At 39.6% G+C, this 15,122-nt stretch overlaps 1 protein-coding gene across 9 annotated transcripts in view; it reads right to left on the bottom strand.

The window, feature by feature from the left end:
• Window positions 1-15,122, bottom strand: part of snap91a (synaptosome associated protein 91a) — a 45,546-nt gene that overhangs the window by 19,231 nt on the left and 11,193 nt on the right. For 8 of the 9 annotated variants that reach the window (XM_008431907.2, XM_008431909.2, XM_008431911.2 and 5 more), the window contains exons 2-10: window positions 10,621-10,763; window positions 8,985-9,060; window positions 6,870-6,972; window positions 6,309-6,402; window positions 5,880-5,991; window positions 4,840-4,946; window positions 4,444-4,485; window positions 1,658-1,719; window positions 1,529-1,537 (exon numbers count right to left, since the gene is read on the bottom strand). In XM_008431907.2, coding sequence (XP_008430129.1) covers window positions 1,529-1,537; window positions 1,658-1,719; window positions 4,444-4,485; window positions 4,840-4,946; window positions 5,880-5,991; window positions 6,309-6,402; window positions 6,870-6,972; window positions 8,985-9,060; window positions 10,621-10,763 — 748 coding nt within the window. The remainder of the gene's footprint in view (window positions 1-1,528; window positions 1,538-1,657; window positions 1,720-4,443; window positions 4,486-4,839; window positions 4,947-5,879; window positions 5,992-6,308; window positions 6,403-6,869; window positions 6,973-8,984; window positions 9,061-10,620; window positions 10,764-15,122) is intronic. The other variant, XM_008431904.2, reaches the window with a different exon arrangement.

Below are 15,122 nucleotides of genomic sequence, written 5' to 3'. Positions count from 1 at the left end.
TTTTTCCACATTTTGTTATGATGCAATGACAAACCTCGATGAATATGAGGATTTTTTTGTGTTGTACCTACACAAACTAGGGCATCATTGTGAAGAGGAAAGAAATAGATGCATGGTAGTTTAAACTGTATGCGGAGGATGAACCTCTGCTCTAACCAGCACTTCTTAAGTCAGTATTAAGGAGTTAAAACAAGCTCCCTTTTCTTCCTGAAAAGAGATGTATAAGTTAGTTTAATTTTACTTCAAGTGTACAAAGACAGCAAGGTTTCCCCCAGGAAACTTGCCAAGTCCGGTGGTTGGGCTCTAGGCCAGTCATTGATCCGTGTGTTTGAGTTAAAAAATCTTTAAAATTGACAGGAAATTTGAAAATATCACTTGATAATTATGTATTATTCAATGATTGGAAGATCAATACCTGAACACCAAATATAAAGTCTTAGAAATGCAAACATTCTAAAAAGAAAAACTTAAATAACCAGTGCTTAGCCTGGTGGGGGCACAAGTAAAGTCTGGTGGCCCGCCAGGCTTATAATGCACTGGGGAAAACCTTGGATAGGGTCCGGTAGGGCTGACTGAAGGTCAGCCTCGGTTCTGTCAGTCTGTCACTGACTACAGTGTAGTTCACCACCATCAGTGTCTGAACTACACTGATGGTGTAGCGCAGGACTTTGTCCCTCGAGGAATTCAGCTCCAGAGACCACTGGGCTAAACAAATGCAGGCCATTTCCCATTCTACAATTACCTACGCTCTTTCCATTTTCATACAATGGATTGATTAGTACTCTACGAGATTTTCAGAGCTCAAAATAATGTTGTATAACCTAATCATGCAGTACATTTCCCCATACTGCGATGCAGTTTGTTCACTAATGTGAACATCCATCCATCACTCAAAGTCCACACCAACTTATTCCTGTTGGGTGGAGGAGGGGCTGGCTTCTTATGGTTACACTCTGGTCAGGTTATGAATCCATCACTGGGCAATCCAGAGATGCAAATGACAACCAAGTGCACACACACACACACGCACACACACATAGAAAAATCATACCTATAAGCAATTTGGAGAGACCAATTAAGCCACTTGAACTGTTTTTGAGGAAGCTGGAGTCCCCATAGAAAACCATGTCGACAAATGAACAGAGAGTAATCACATTCAAACCAGAGCCAGAAGTTTCCTGCTGCTGAAAGGCTGCATAGCTAAGCACTGATTTACTGTGCAGCCAGATCAGCTGCAGTAGCATGCACACGAGTGGATTTCATCCACCAATCAGGCAACTTCTGAAGACAATTTGTTGCACTTGGTTTTTATTTAGGTATCTAATAGGAAATGTGACATTTGACTTCACAATTAGGCCCTACTTGTGTTGGTCTGTCAAAAAAAACAAAAAAAAAACAGTAGGACACAGTGAAACAGATGTAAATCACTTGAGGACATCCAAAAACGTTCCAGAGGTTTGAACAGCTTTGCTCATGACCCGAATGATGATGGTTTTGAACTCTGTTTTCACACCAACAACAGACTTACTTGTCTTCACTGAGTTTGGTAAAGGTAGGAAGAAACAGCAGATTAGAGACAAAGAGCATTGAGTCACAGACTGGTGGAGGTATGATGACAGGAAAACGATAGAAGTTGTAGACGTTTGTAATTACTTACGGCTTCTTCCCCTCCAGGGTGTTGAGATGAGTCTCGAGAGACTCCAAAAGACTTTCTGGGGCCTGCAGAGAAAATGCAGAGTGACTCCTAATCCTGACCTGTTGGATGCATGAATGTTTCAGTCAATGTTTCTTTAATCAAGTAGGGATCCCTGGCATGTAGAACATTATACCAAATCAGAAGGAATCTGATCCACACAGTTTATGTGCCATAACTTAAACAGAGACCCAGAAAGGGAGAAGAATCGGAAAACAGATGTGTTAAGGATAAAATAAGTTAAAAAAAAAAAACTGTATGCAAATCGAGAGAGCACAGTTCCAGCCAGTCAGAGTGCAAACCTGCATGCTCCACTCGGACACAACCAGCTCCTAGCATGCAACAAAAGGGATAGCTCAATACCCAGCTAGTTTTGTTTTTTCCCCCACTAAAGGTCAAAGCTAAATCGGCCAATAAAACAATCATTAATTGGATTTCCACACTGATTTCCTGTGTCTGTCTATTCAGAGCTTTAAAATCTGTTATGCTAAAACTTGAAATGAGCCAGACTGATAATACACCTGAGAGGGACGGGCAGACAGTCTGTCCCTATGAGTTTTTCAGGCGTCTGTCCTCACCACCCAGTGCAGGCCTGTAACAGCTCCATTACTGCACTGCTCAGGCCCAGACAGCGCCAGTGTGAGGAAAACCTTTTAAAACTTGTTCTGATAAAACCGTCATTAGAGCATATTAGATAAACGGTCAGATTATTAGTCATTATAAGTGATGATTTACTGTCAAATTGGCTGGAATGGGAGGACATTAGCTGAACGTAATGCTAATATTCTGTAGTTTCAAGTATCAGTAAGAGTGATAGTATCCACCCTGTTGCACATAATATGACCCATAAACACAAGCAAATGTATGGAGGTTTGCCTGGGAATTTTAAGTCTACATGCAGTTAAGGGCTGTTTCAGACTGAAGAGGAAGATGTTTGTTTACATTTTACAGTATTTACCCAGCTTCTTTGCACAGTCTTGATCAACTAGTGCAAGGTTATTTTTAACTTGATGATAGGCCAATAATGGTTTGTCATCTGATTTTTTATTTTGGCCAGGATTAACATGCAAATGAGCTGACTTAAATGTAAAGATAAGTACATTTGCTGCTTGGACAGACATAATTAGAAGTGACTGACCTATTGATGGATTTTTCTGTGAAGTACAACTCCAAATTATTTGCAGAAAATTTGCCTATTTGAGGATTTTCAGAAACAGATTCTCTAGCTTCAATAATACTTTACAAAGCAGCCAATCCATTAATTTCCTGATTGTCGCTGATTGGCTGTTCCCCCGGTAGGTGACATAAGAGAGACTGTGGATGCTAGCTTCTGCTGTAATGCTAAGACGGTTTCCACTGACCGTATTAACAACATTTAATTTCCTTTCGGGATCAGTTAAGTATTTTTAATTAAATTTAAATGAATTAATGCATATTGAGATATATTTGACATTTGAAGGTAGTTGTAAACGTTTTTTTTACAGGAGTCTAAAATATTTGCATATAACCCCAGCTAATACTGGGGGTCCACTGTATTAGAATGAGCCATTTTTTTATCCTCAATGATCAATAAAGGTAATTCTTTTTAAGGAAGGCTTTGTATATATCCATTGTGATGTCTATTTGTCACCCGACCAATCTTAGCACTCAGCAAAAATAACTTCTGCCTAATCACAGCTCTTCAATAAAGATTGTTGTAACAAGATTGTGCAACAATGCCTGAAAAATAAATATGGTTTCTGCATATATTCAAATCAATATAAGCAAAACTGCTGTGGAACAGTACAGCACTGATAATATAAATTTATCTTGTATAATCAACAAAATTTGGCTTTAAAGTTAGAAGCCACACCCAGTTTTTGCCGTCCCAATGCCATCTTGAAACACGGCCTAGTCAAGGTTTTTTTGCGTCGCAGCAGAGCCGACACCATGGTGCGCATCTGGTTTGTGCCACCTGTTTAGCATGCCGTCGATGCAAATCATTCATGCTGCCGCTTCCAAAACAATAACCTCAGCTGTCGAGTTTCCACCGCAGGTCACAGCTTAACCGTCTGAAATGCAAGATGTAAAAATCAAGTTTCTCATCCGGGGAATCTGGTGCATCTTTAAGTGATCCACGAATCGGTAATTCATAATCCTTGTGACGCACACGCGGTCATGGAAACTCCACAGAACAAAACCCAGAGATGCATCTCTTCAACTGAAAATGCGTTTTGCGGCCTCAGCAGCTGCCTGCATGTTGCTTTCATCCAGTTCCACTTCGTCTGAGTGGCTACAGTCTGCAGCTAGCTGCGCGTTGTGCATCAATTCAGCGCTCTCAAAAAATAAATAAATAAAATGGCTCTCCTCCCCTAAGCTGTCTTGCTCCCAAACGCTAGCGCTGTGCACAACTCGCTACTCACACTCTCAGCCTGAATGATCAATCTGCATCTCTGAAAGTAAAAAGAGAAGGGGTGGGCAAAAACAAGGGTCAATAATAAAAAATAAATAAATTTAAAAAAAAAAGAACCACAGCTGACTGGTCGGGTGCAGGCATCCCAGGATGTGTTAAGTGTTGTTAAGAAGAAGAAGCAACCACCGTGAAACAACAGCAGTAAGGAAAAAAAGGTGGAGGACATTCGTACTTCATGCAAGACAGTTAGGAGGTCATTAGGAAAAAAAAAAAAACCTGACATGAACTGTTAGAGGCTTAGTGAACATTTTTAATTTGATAGTTTTAAAAGCTGAAAAAAAGTTTCAGTGAGTCATACCTGAGTGAGCTCAGGTATGTCGTTTTTGTCTATTCCCACTTGCTGCAACAGAAAAAGCGACACTTTAAAATTCAAGTTTAGTGTCAAACTCAAGATCCACAACAACTTTTTATGTGGCCCTCTAGAGACACATAAATAAAACCTTCAAGAAAGCACTCAATCAAATTAAAGCAGTTTTTATTCTGTCAAAATACGTTAATGTGAAAAAAGTTCATTGTTGTTAACTTTAAGGAACGTTTGTCTCTCATCGACTGCAGATACACCCAGTTATTCATATCTTAACACTTTAATAGGTAGTTTTATCGATATGTTTTCCCACAACCGGCCTTACATGATCTTGATGTGACCTGAAATAAGAACGAGTTCGACACCCCCCGCCTCTGCTCCAAAAGATACCTCTGCAATTTTGAAGAACTCAGACACCCGGGTCATCCGCGTCAGGAATCTCTTGTAGATCTCCAGTCCGTCTTTACACTGGCTCCTCTTCATCTGGAAAAATTTCTCTGGACAAACAAAATGGTGAAAAATGTCACCCTTAAAATATACGATGCACCGTTCAACGAGGGGCCACGAACAATGCAACAAAAAGCACTTCAGCTTTTACGACGGACTCCGTGGAAGCAGAAGCGCGTCCTCTCTGGGGTGAATTGGCTGTGAGTTACACGTCTGCTATGAAATACATGAAACTGGATGAAATTCCACACCCTTGTGATTATTTCAGGATTTGTAAAGGATTCCTGAGCAGCTTTATGCTGGAGACGATGTGGGAAACCTAGGTGAAAATACACAGCTTAGCATCACCCACTAATTCTTTTGAGCACTGGAAAAATATTAAGGAAGAGAAAGAAAATTATTAAAAAAGGGAAGTCCATTTAATTTACTCTGCGTTATAGCGGCTGATGTTTTCAATGCTGACCAAAAGATACATACTACGTACTGCACTGTTGACTGAAAAGAAAATCAATACTTTCAATTGGAAAAGTGTGAAGTCATCAAATGTAACTGAATGGACAGAGAGGACATTTGTTTTGTGTGACTGAATTGTGGAACTATAAAAAATAAATAATTATGAAAAACAATGAAAAGCAAGATGTTATGACAATTTAAAGCATTGAATGCATCAGTTTATTCTTTTGTTTCCTTTTTCCTATTCTCTCTCCTCTCTGTTTTATTTGTTTAGAAATATTTTGATTTCAAACACAGAATTAGAAATAACTGCATGCTCTAACACAGTTTCCCAAAAGAACGCTGTCAAAGGACCAACAAAGTTCAGTCTGTATTGTGAAAATGACGGTGCACGCCTTTTAAATATTAAGTTTCACACCAAGCACCCTTTCAAGTTTAAATTAAGGTTCTGTATCAGACCTATGAATTCATAAAAGCCATATTTCTTCCAACATTTGAATAAAATCCGCAAAAAGAAAGTGTTTCCTCACCAAGCAGATTGATGATGCCGTCATTGTAGCAGGCGTACAACTTGATGAGATCTTTGAAGAGAAGGAGAAAGCAGGCGTTTATCACGCCGTTGTTCAGATCTTTGGGCTGAACCTGTGAGCAAAAAGTGAAAATTAGTTTTTGATTTAGAGCTGCAGATATTTAAGAGGGAAAAAATTTAGTGTTTAAAAGCCATAGTCAGATTTACATCTTGTAGTATCTTTATAGAAACACACATGAATTGCATAGAAGTACTTAATGACACAGCAGAATTACCAAAAATCACACACAAAATAATCAAAATCCAACAAAACTTTCTGGTTTTATTATTAGTTTAATAGCGATTAAAACATAGGGTGACAGGCTGCGAGTTTGTGTTTCCCGCAGCGAATTTGATGAACACTGTCACCATGTTATCAAGTGTCTCTCACCTCAAAATCCAAAAGCGAGTCGATCTGGCTCTGCAGGATCGGCATTCCTTTCAATAGCTTCTCCACGGACATGGTCCTCATCGCTCCGTCGGCTCTGAGATTCAAGGAGCAGAGAAAATTACACAGCAACTCTTTGAAACATTTACATTTGATGAGAAAACATTAACTTTTCTACAACGACATGTTCTGAAAGCTCTTCACACATCTATCGCACATATCGTCCACCTGCCTCGCTTCTATTCTGTTCAGGTTCGGTGCCTGTTTATGCAGCCATAGTAAAAACCTTATGTCTGCCAGTTTACAGAGCTGTAAAATATCCAAACATGATCAAAAACCTTCTCTGTATTCATCTCTTCAGTCTGGAGAAGCTCCAGCATTATCCGTCACAACAAACTAGTATCACACACAGATTCCCTTGTGAGATGAGTTCTACCTTAATGGATTAGGGGGGAAAAGGGAAGGAAGATAATCTTTTAACTCTTGATAAAAACAATAAAGTTCGTTAGCCGATGGAACCTTGGCGACTATGATAAAACGTAACGGAGAATTAAGCAACCGTACCCTTTTTTAACTCGTCCAAAGTCGAAGGACATCTGTCTGTAGGCGAAGGCCTTCTCGTTGAGATAGCGGCTGTAACGTCTGATGAACGTGGACATGTCATAGCCTGAGGAGAACACATCCATATCATCATGTCTGCAGTGAGCAGTGTTCCCATTGTGCAAACTGATGAAGCATTTATTTATTTTTTTTGTTTTGTTCTTTTGAAGGATGTGACCTTACTCTGGTGACAATAAATGACGCTCTGTTTAGACATTACAGACTTTTTAGAGACAGTCATTACGTTGTAGAGAAGAGGAGTTGTGATTTTTTTTTTCACCAGTGAACAGAGTCTGGATTTCTGCTCTATGTGCATGCAGTAAAGCTGCTCCAAACTCATATCCATCTGGGAACTATAATTGAGAAAACACATGCCTGTCCTTTAACTTAAAGCTTGACTATAAAGGTCCACAGATACAGGAAGCAAAAACGAACAGAGGGAATGAATGAACCATTGAGGGATCTCACTGTACATTTAGAGAATAGCTGAATAAACAGTATAGATATTTATTTTCAAGTTACTTAAGAGTACTCTTAAGCTAAATTGTGCTTAAATTAAACAGATTTTTCTTAGTGATTGTATAATGTTCAAAGTGACAATTAAAATATTAACTTTCATTGCAAAATATGTCAGTCACTTTTCCTCTTTATTCATTTTTTCACAAAATGGGGAAAAAAATTTCAGATGGGCCGGTAGAAACTTGGCAAGTACTACAAGATAATGTCATTATTGCGCTAAATTACATGTAATGGGCCCTACAAACATTTAGACACACTTATTTTATTTTATGTCTCCTCCCTGCCCCAAGTAAAATTTTGACAGTTTTTTTCTGACTAAAAAAACAGAAAAGTAACTAAAAATCTAAATAAGATAAAGATTCTGTTGCTAAAAAAAATGCCAAAACTAATTATTTTTCTAGTAAATTGGGTACTTTAGATTTATATTAACCAAAATAAAAGTGGTTAAAAAGTGATTTTGTCTCAGCTTAGCTTCATCCTAAATATGAAGCTAAGAAGCTAAAAACCATTAATTTTACCACAGAGGTTAAAGGATAGGAAAGAGCTATGTATTTTTTTTATAATCCCTTCATGATAAGTTATTTTATGCTTGTGGTAAGAGGCATAAATATGTTTAACAGTTAGTGAAACAACTCAACATTAAAAGTAATATGCAAACAAATTCATTCAGCTAATTTGGGGTTCAGGTCTGCTAAGTTAGCTAACTTGCTAGCTTTTCTGATTAAAGTCATTCCAGAGCAGAAAAACATCAAACCAAACCCAAAACTTTCATGCTGCTGGCCAACTCAGAGTAGCTAAAAATGACTGATGTATGAATACAGAAATAATGAAAAGATTATTTACTTCCATGGTGATTCAGTAAGTCTGTTCCAGGATGCACCATGTTAGCATTACTTCTGCCGTATTAGCATTCTTCACAAAAATGCGTTGCAAAATCACTCATCTTACAATAACCCAACGTAAAAGGAGAGAGAGCATGTTTTACTAGAGTGACAAGCTGCTCTTTTTTAATATTTTAGAGTTCCTGACGGCGCTCTATGTTCGTCAGCCTCTGTGGGAACATTTCTTAACATGGGAGGCATTAAAAGGGGCTTAAAATGCACACTTTGGCTCTGTAAGCTCTGCAGTCAAGCAAGCAGAAACACATATGTGACAGCAGGCTGTGAACCCGGTATTTATTACTGTGGGTGATGTCCTAATTTCCATAGCAATTGGTTCCTCTGACTGCAGCAGAGACTACTTGTGGATGCCAAGGTGTATTTTGCTGCCTTAAGTAAAAAAAAACAAAAAAAAACAAAAAAACAGATTTCATACACTTATTTTTATGAGTCAATGGGAAAAAGAATGAAATTTAATTTTAAAAAGTGCCACATCCAAGTAAGCTATATGGCTATTTAATTTCACCTTGCTTAAAAGGATGTGAACAAATCTGCATGTTTTAAGGGTCATTAACGTTCAAGAACCAGATCATTTTATTTTGGTTCATTCTGTTTGAGTGTTGAAGCTGCTCCTTTAGAGCTGTGTGTAACGTCGTAACTGTTTGGGTCAGACGCCACGCACCATGGGAGCCGGTTTTGTCCAGGAAGTTGCTGAGGTTGAACAAGGTGTTCCTAGATGCCAGGAACTGGACAAATCTCTGCAGAAAAGGGCAAATGCATAAAGTTACGTATTTATCGTCCTAGTGAGTAAGCAGCCCCTGCCTCTGTCAAGTCTTTAAAATCACGGTGGACACATCTCAGAGGAGTCAAGCAGAACTCTTTCAGAATATAAAGTAAGTAGACTTAATAAGTCAAATTATATTTTTTGTTTCTGATATTTAAATAAAGATGAAGGTAAGCATTAATCTAAGTTGGACACATAATGTCCAAAAAACTAGAAAGTAGTGCAAAAATAAACTCCAGTGGTATTAAACCATTAAGAATATCCCAACTTCTTGTTTACCAGAAACAGGAGGCAAATTAGTAAAACTTTGATGGAAAGAAATACAAATCTCGAAAATTACAAACCATTTGTGATACATATGTTTGTTCCCAGACCAAACATAGTATAATTTAGTGACCCATGCCAACACAACGCAGTTGACCGTGTTCCTGCTGTGATGTCAACAAGGTTTATACCATTATAACGTTGCTGGAATATTCCCTAATCAGTATTCAGAGAGAGACGGGTCAATACCATAGGCCTTGTCAATCCACAGATGTCTGAACAACGGGAAAAAGTTATTAAGGTACATTTAACTCTAGTTTCTATTTTTAAAAATGTGTAAATGTGCTTGAAAAGATGAAGGTAAAAAACTCCAATTATAGTCTAAAATATATCTGACCTGCAATGTGGAATAAATGTCAGCATAAAAATTGCCAATGTCTAGAGGTGGTAGAAAAGTGAAAGGCACAGAGTTTTATTTGAATGCATCATACTCATATTGTAAAGACGACGAGATGTGAAGGAGAGACGTCCCTATCTGATCCCATGTATCGATATTTTACTGACAAACTCAACACCAAGACACATTGCTGCATTTTCACAAACAATTTTACAATTTAACAGTCTCTCCAGTTTTCCTGGTAGAACTTGTCTGCATTATTTTGTTGGTGGAATCGGGGTTTATGACAACAAACCGGATTGTCCTTTCTGTGCGTTTTATGGGACTTTCTTCTTTCATCATTACAATTACATATCAACCCAAAGTGGTCAATTTAGTGAGAGAAATTCAGTTTCTCCCTACAGGGTACCCAATAAGGAAGAGGTAATCTTTTCCTGTAAGCTAATACCGCACAAAATGAACTGGAACCAAATTTAAATAATGTTACAAGACATGAAAACAAAGTATAAAGTGGCTAGCATTAGCTAGTATTAACCCAACACTCTCCACTAACTAAGCCATGTCAAAAAATGTGTCGGCAGCAGACGCTTCTCGCAAGGGATAAGATGCATTGTTCTTTGTCTAAACAAAGACCTTATAATTAAAATCAATGCAGGCCACGCTGATGTACTGGAATGAATTTTCAACTTGATTTTTATGTTAATATTGTTTCTGTGTGTTCACAGAGCGTTGACTGAAACCTCTTATAATGCACAAACGGTGTTCTGTTTTGCATTTAGGCCCTCACAGCTAAAATAGGTTGGTTAATGAGCTAAAAAGGCAAAAATATATCATGCTTTCTGCGTGCAACACATTCACACAGATTGGCCTTACCTCGTTGCCATGCACCATGAGGTGATGTGTGGTGATCAGGGCTTTGAAAACCACCACCCAGCTGGCGTTGCCCACCCTCTCCAGCAGCGTGTCTGCCATCTGGGGGACGTTCACGTTGGAATCCTGGGTGGCCTGGATCAGGTCTGAGGAGCAGAGCGAGGACAAATATGAGGTCAGGTGATAAATGTCGGCAGAGACTCATACAGTGAAGCTTTCAGTAATAATGCAAACAGATTGGAGCAAGGAGGAAGACAGGTGTCCAGAAAACAGATAGGACTATGGAGAATAATTGTGTGGATATTAAATATCTACTTCTGTGTAGCTCACAGTAACACCGTGTGAAATTACACTGCTTAGTGCCCACTAGTGTTGCTAAAAATCATTTAATTGTGTTTAAATGATCAACTTCCTATTTGAAGCAGGAATCTACAGTAAGTTCAGGTTGTGAGCTGAGGTGGTTCTCGTCTCATCAAGCTTGCCGTTTAGCACTCAACAGAAATGTATTCGGAGGATCGTTTCACATTATGATGCTTTTGCTTACTGTGAGTCACACTGGCTGCTGCTTTGTTTGGTTTCTGCAGCAGAGCTCTTCAGCTAGCTTAGGGAGCCAGAAAGAGAGAGTGGAATATTCCACAGCAGAAAGATACACAAAAGACGAGATGACTGCAACGAGACTGAAACCCCTCAGCATTACAGATGATGGCAGATGCAGCACCAAATTGATAAAATACCACACCAAACATTTAGGACGTTTTAGTAGGAAAGCAACCTTTTCACAGATTTTTTTTTTTTTTTTTTTTTTTGGATTGTTGCATCCATTTTTGTGAAGGTAAAAAACACGAGTAAAATGTTTTATTTTAAAGTTGTTGTAATATTTTTCGCTAATTCCCAAACAGTCGTGACAGCTAACTGGTTTTTCTATAATTCACCTTAGAGAGTGCGACTTATCAAAACACAAACAGTCGGGAAATTTAATACAGTGCATAAATGGTACGCGCTCAAGCGACATTGTGTAGTACCATTGGAAATCATCAAGACGAATTAACACTTTTCACCCAACCTCACAAAGCACTTTACTCTTTTATCCGTCTATTTGTTTTTCCGAACCCGAATATAGTGAAGCAAACAGCTGTTTTCAACTAGCAACTAATTCCTCCTCACTCTTTACAATTGTGCTGCAAAACATTGTCAATATTCCGTTAATGTTGGAAGAAAAAACATTTAATTTCGCAACTGCGATGATGTATCCAGTAAATAAGAAACGTAATTAAACTCACGTGTGAATAGTTTGACATTAAAAACACCTGCCACGCCATGACCCGCCAACTACTTCCTGTCGTCTTCTTCTTCGTGGTTTGAGCCAGTGGCAACATCCGATCATGTGACCAGTGTGATGCGAAAAAAGTGCTACCATTTTGATAGAGTCCCTGATAAAACGCCTCATTCTAACGGCAAAACGTGTTTTTCTTTTAATCAAAAACCGAAAGCTTTTTTTAATCTGGTATGTTTTTAAATCATGAATTAGTCATTATTTTTTTCAATTTCACAAGCCACAACCAGCCCAAATTACAAACAGACCAACAGGTAAGAGATTTATTTAAAAAGAACATAGATGACAATAGGAAGCAGGCCTTAAAAAACAACATTTCCTGTCCCCATCTCAGAACAGAAGCAACCTAAAAAATTTTAAGTGAGATAAAACAAGATGAGCCTGGAAATAAAGCTAACTACATATAGCTACATATAAAGAATGAACTGTTTTATTCTGAGGACCTTTACATTGAAAGCTCATCGGTCGGTGTAAGACTACTGAGCAGTAGTTTTTGATATTGGCAACATGGCTCTGTGCTCAGGGTGTCCTTGCACCAGAGGGTAGCCTGAATGCTCAGAAATAGAAAAGCATTCTCAAGACTGAGTTTTGTTTATGTCCTGCCAATGGAAATGAGAAGCACCCTCCCCATGTTTTGCACATTTAAGGCACTGTAAAAACAACATGTGTGTGCATCTATGGCTACAGTTTGAAGTCTTTTGTATTTACTGCCATCTAAAGCTCTTTATAATAGGTTATGTTTGCTTTAATATAAAAGAAATCAACACACTTTTCCTTTCAGCAAATATTTCCCTGCCAGCTACAAACATTGACTCCCATTTAAACCCGATGTGTTTGCTTTTGCTTTGTGCTCTCATTTTTTAAGACAAATTGCCTTGTGCTTTTGCTTCTGACGCTTTCAATTCGTCGCTGCATGTCTCTCTTCTGCCGCATCTGAATCGGTTTGCATTAGTTAGAAATATGAGCCGCGGTGGACAGGGAACAGTCACAGTATTATTGCCATGCTTGGTGTTGAATGAGTTTTACAATGTTTTTCATTGTTTCAGCTGGCAGCTCATTTGACAAGCCCATGTTTTCGGCCATTTAGCAAAGCTCAACAGCTTAGCTCTTGGGTACTGCCACTTCCCTATACGTATTGCTCTAATAGCGTGTTCTCTGAGACTCAGATGGAGACAAAGGTTCGTTTGACCTCTGACAAGTCAGACGGCTCCTTTGCTTCCGCTATCATGCTTCCATCATGCAGCAATAACAAGTGCGCGTTTCCTGTTCAGTAGTAAGACAGCAGGAGCACCGGCACACATAAACACACACACACATGCACACACACACACACAGGAGTGTGAAGGATAATCCCTACAGGGCTGATGAGTCAGCAGCCTGCATCATCCTACGCTCTTCATGTCCCTGTCTCCTTCTGTCTGTCAGCCCGTCTCACTCTCCGCCTGTTTCTCTCTCTGTTGCCTCCTGTAAGAGTCGTTGGCTGTACTACGACTGTAGGGACAAAACGTAACACCTCTTACATTAAATATTGGCTCAGACAGGTGTCCCAGGACCAAGAGGAACTCCACACAGCATCATTTTCGGGAGTGGAAAAAAAGCTGAATCCAGTGAAAACGGGTTAAGCCGCAAACACAATAAAAAAAAATTAAAAAAAATAGAACTATGAAGATATGCAAAAAGGATGAAGACTGAATGGAAGAGAAGTCATCAGCCTTGTCTACTGATCCCATGTACCCAAGCGCGCTTATTCATATTTACACACGTGCAGCAGTGTGAGTGAAACGGAAAGACAGAGAGGACCTGCTGCAAACGAGATTGAGTGTAAGAATGCATACAAATTATCAGTATGAATAACAATTAGCTTTCATTTGCATGCTTGGATCAGGATTTTGTTTATTGCCGCATTGCTCATAAAACAAATAACCGATGACTACACCAATGTATTAGCCAAGGGACCTCTTTCTGTATGTACATGTGGAGCATACAGATGTATGCCAGCGTACCAACGCAAGCTAACGCCATGCCTTTAGCAAACCCACAACACAATCCCCATTAAACCAGGTCAAGGTTTAGTAGTGCTGTTCAGTGTGTCAATGAGGTGTCCCCCGTTTCTGTTTGTTTAACAATATGTGAACAATATCTGTACATATATCTGAACAATGTGTATTTGGGCAGTTGCGGGAGCAACCTGCAGTCAGCTATAACAACGGCTGCAGGAGGAAAGGTGAAGCAGCTGGCGTACACCGCCTGCAAACTTCTTGAGCTCTTTACCCAGCTGACCTGCACAGTGTCAGATAACTGCCACTGAATCTGGGTGCCTCCAAGGCGCCTGCCACACCCGGCAACACGCAGCAGGACTCCGGTTGCAGCAAGCAGCCTGCAACGCATCGATAGCTGTAAGTGATCTCAAAGCCACAGTGTGTGAGTACAACTCAGGGCGAACCCCCCTAAAGAAGCACGCACTGCAGGAAACACTCAATCCTCTCCCTCTCCCTTCCTTTTCCACAGATATGTTTCTGAATGGTGCAAAATACCTACTAGAGACATGCCAAGGTGGTCTCCTTGGCAACAGCTCCCTCGAGCTTGGAGTATGAATTTAAATTCCTTTAAAATCATCCCCACAGTCTGTCGTCGTGATGTTTTCATCACCTGCAGTGACGTGTACTGACTGTCTGGATTCACCTGACTACACATGAGAACCTATAGAATTTCTCTCAGATTAACATCCACTCCTCGCTTTTTATCCTTCCATGTTCAAACAAATGACTCCTAAACATGGCGACAGACGTGTTCAAATGAGGATGCAACACCCGCGGGACGACCTATAGAGCGCTGAGCGGCACATGAATGGAGAACTCGAACCCTGTGTTTATTTTTAAACTGCGCTCACCTTCAGGCAACGTTAAAGAAGGAAAAAGAAGAAAAAAAATACCCAGAATGCACTGTGGCAAGCGTAGCATAGCATAGCATCAACGTGTTGTGGCAGCCAAACGCAGAGGGTGCCAATGAGATGCGGACACTGTGGAGTCTAGATATGACATCTGAGGAATAAGCTGGCAGCCATTGGAACCTGCTGCTGTAGGGAAGACTGATATCAGAGCTGTGCCAACTTCATATGGACACTCAGTCTACTGTTTGCTGTGCTGCAGCTTCTCTCCGTGTCAATAGTGCA

This window comes from Poecilia reticulata, linkage group LG16 (genome assembly GCF_000633615.1).
Source record: "Poecilia reticulata strain Guanapo linkage group LG16, Guppy_female_1.0+MT, whole genome shotgun sequence".
NCBI classification, from domain to species: domain Eukaryota; kingdom Metazoa; phylum Chordata; class Actinopteri; order Cyprinodontiformes; family Poeciliidae; genus Poecilia; species Poecilia reticulata.
This window is presented reverse-complemented; position numbering and strand designations above follow the sequence as displayed.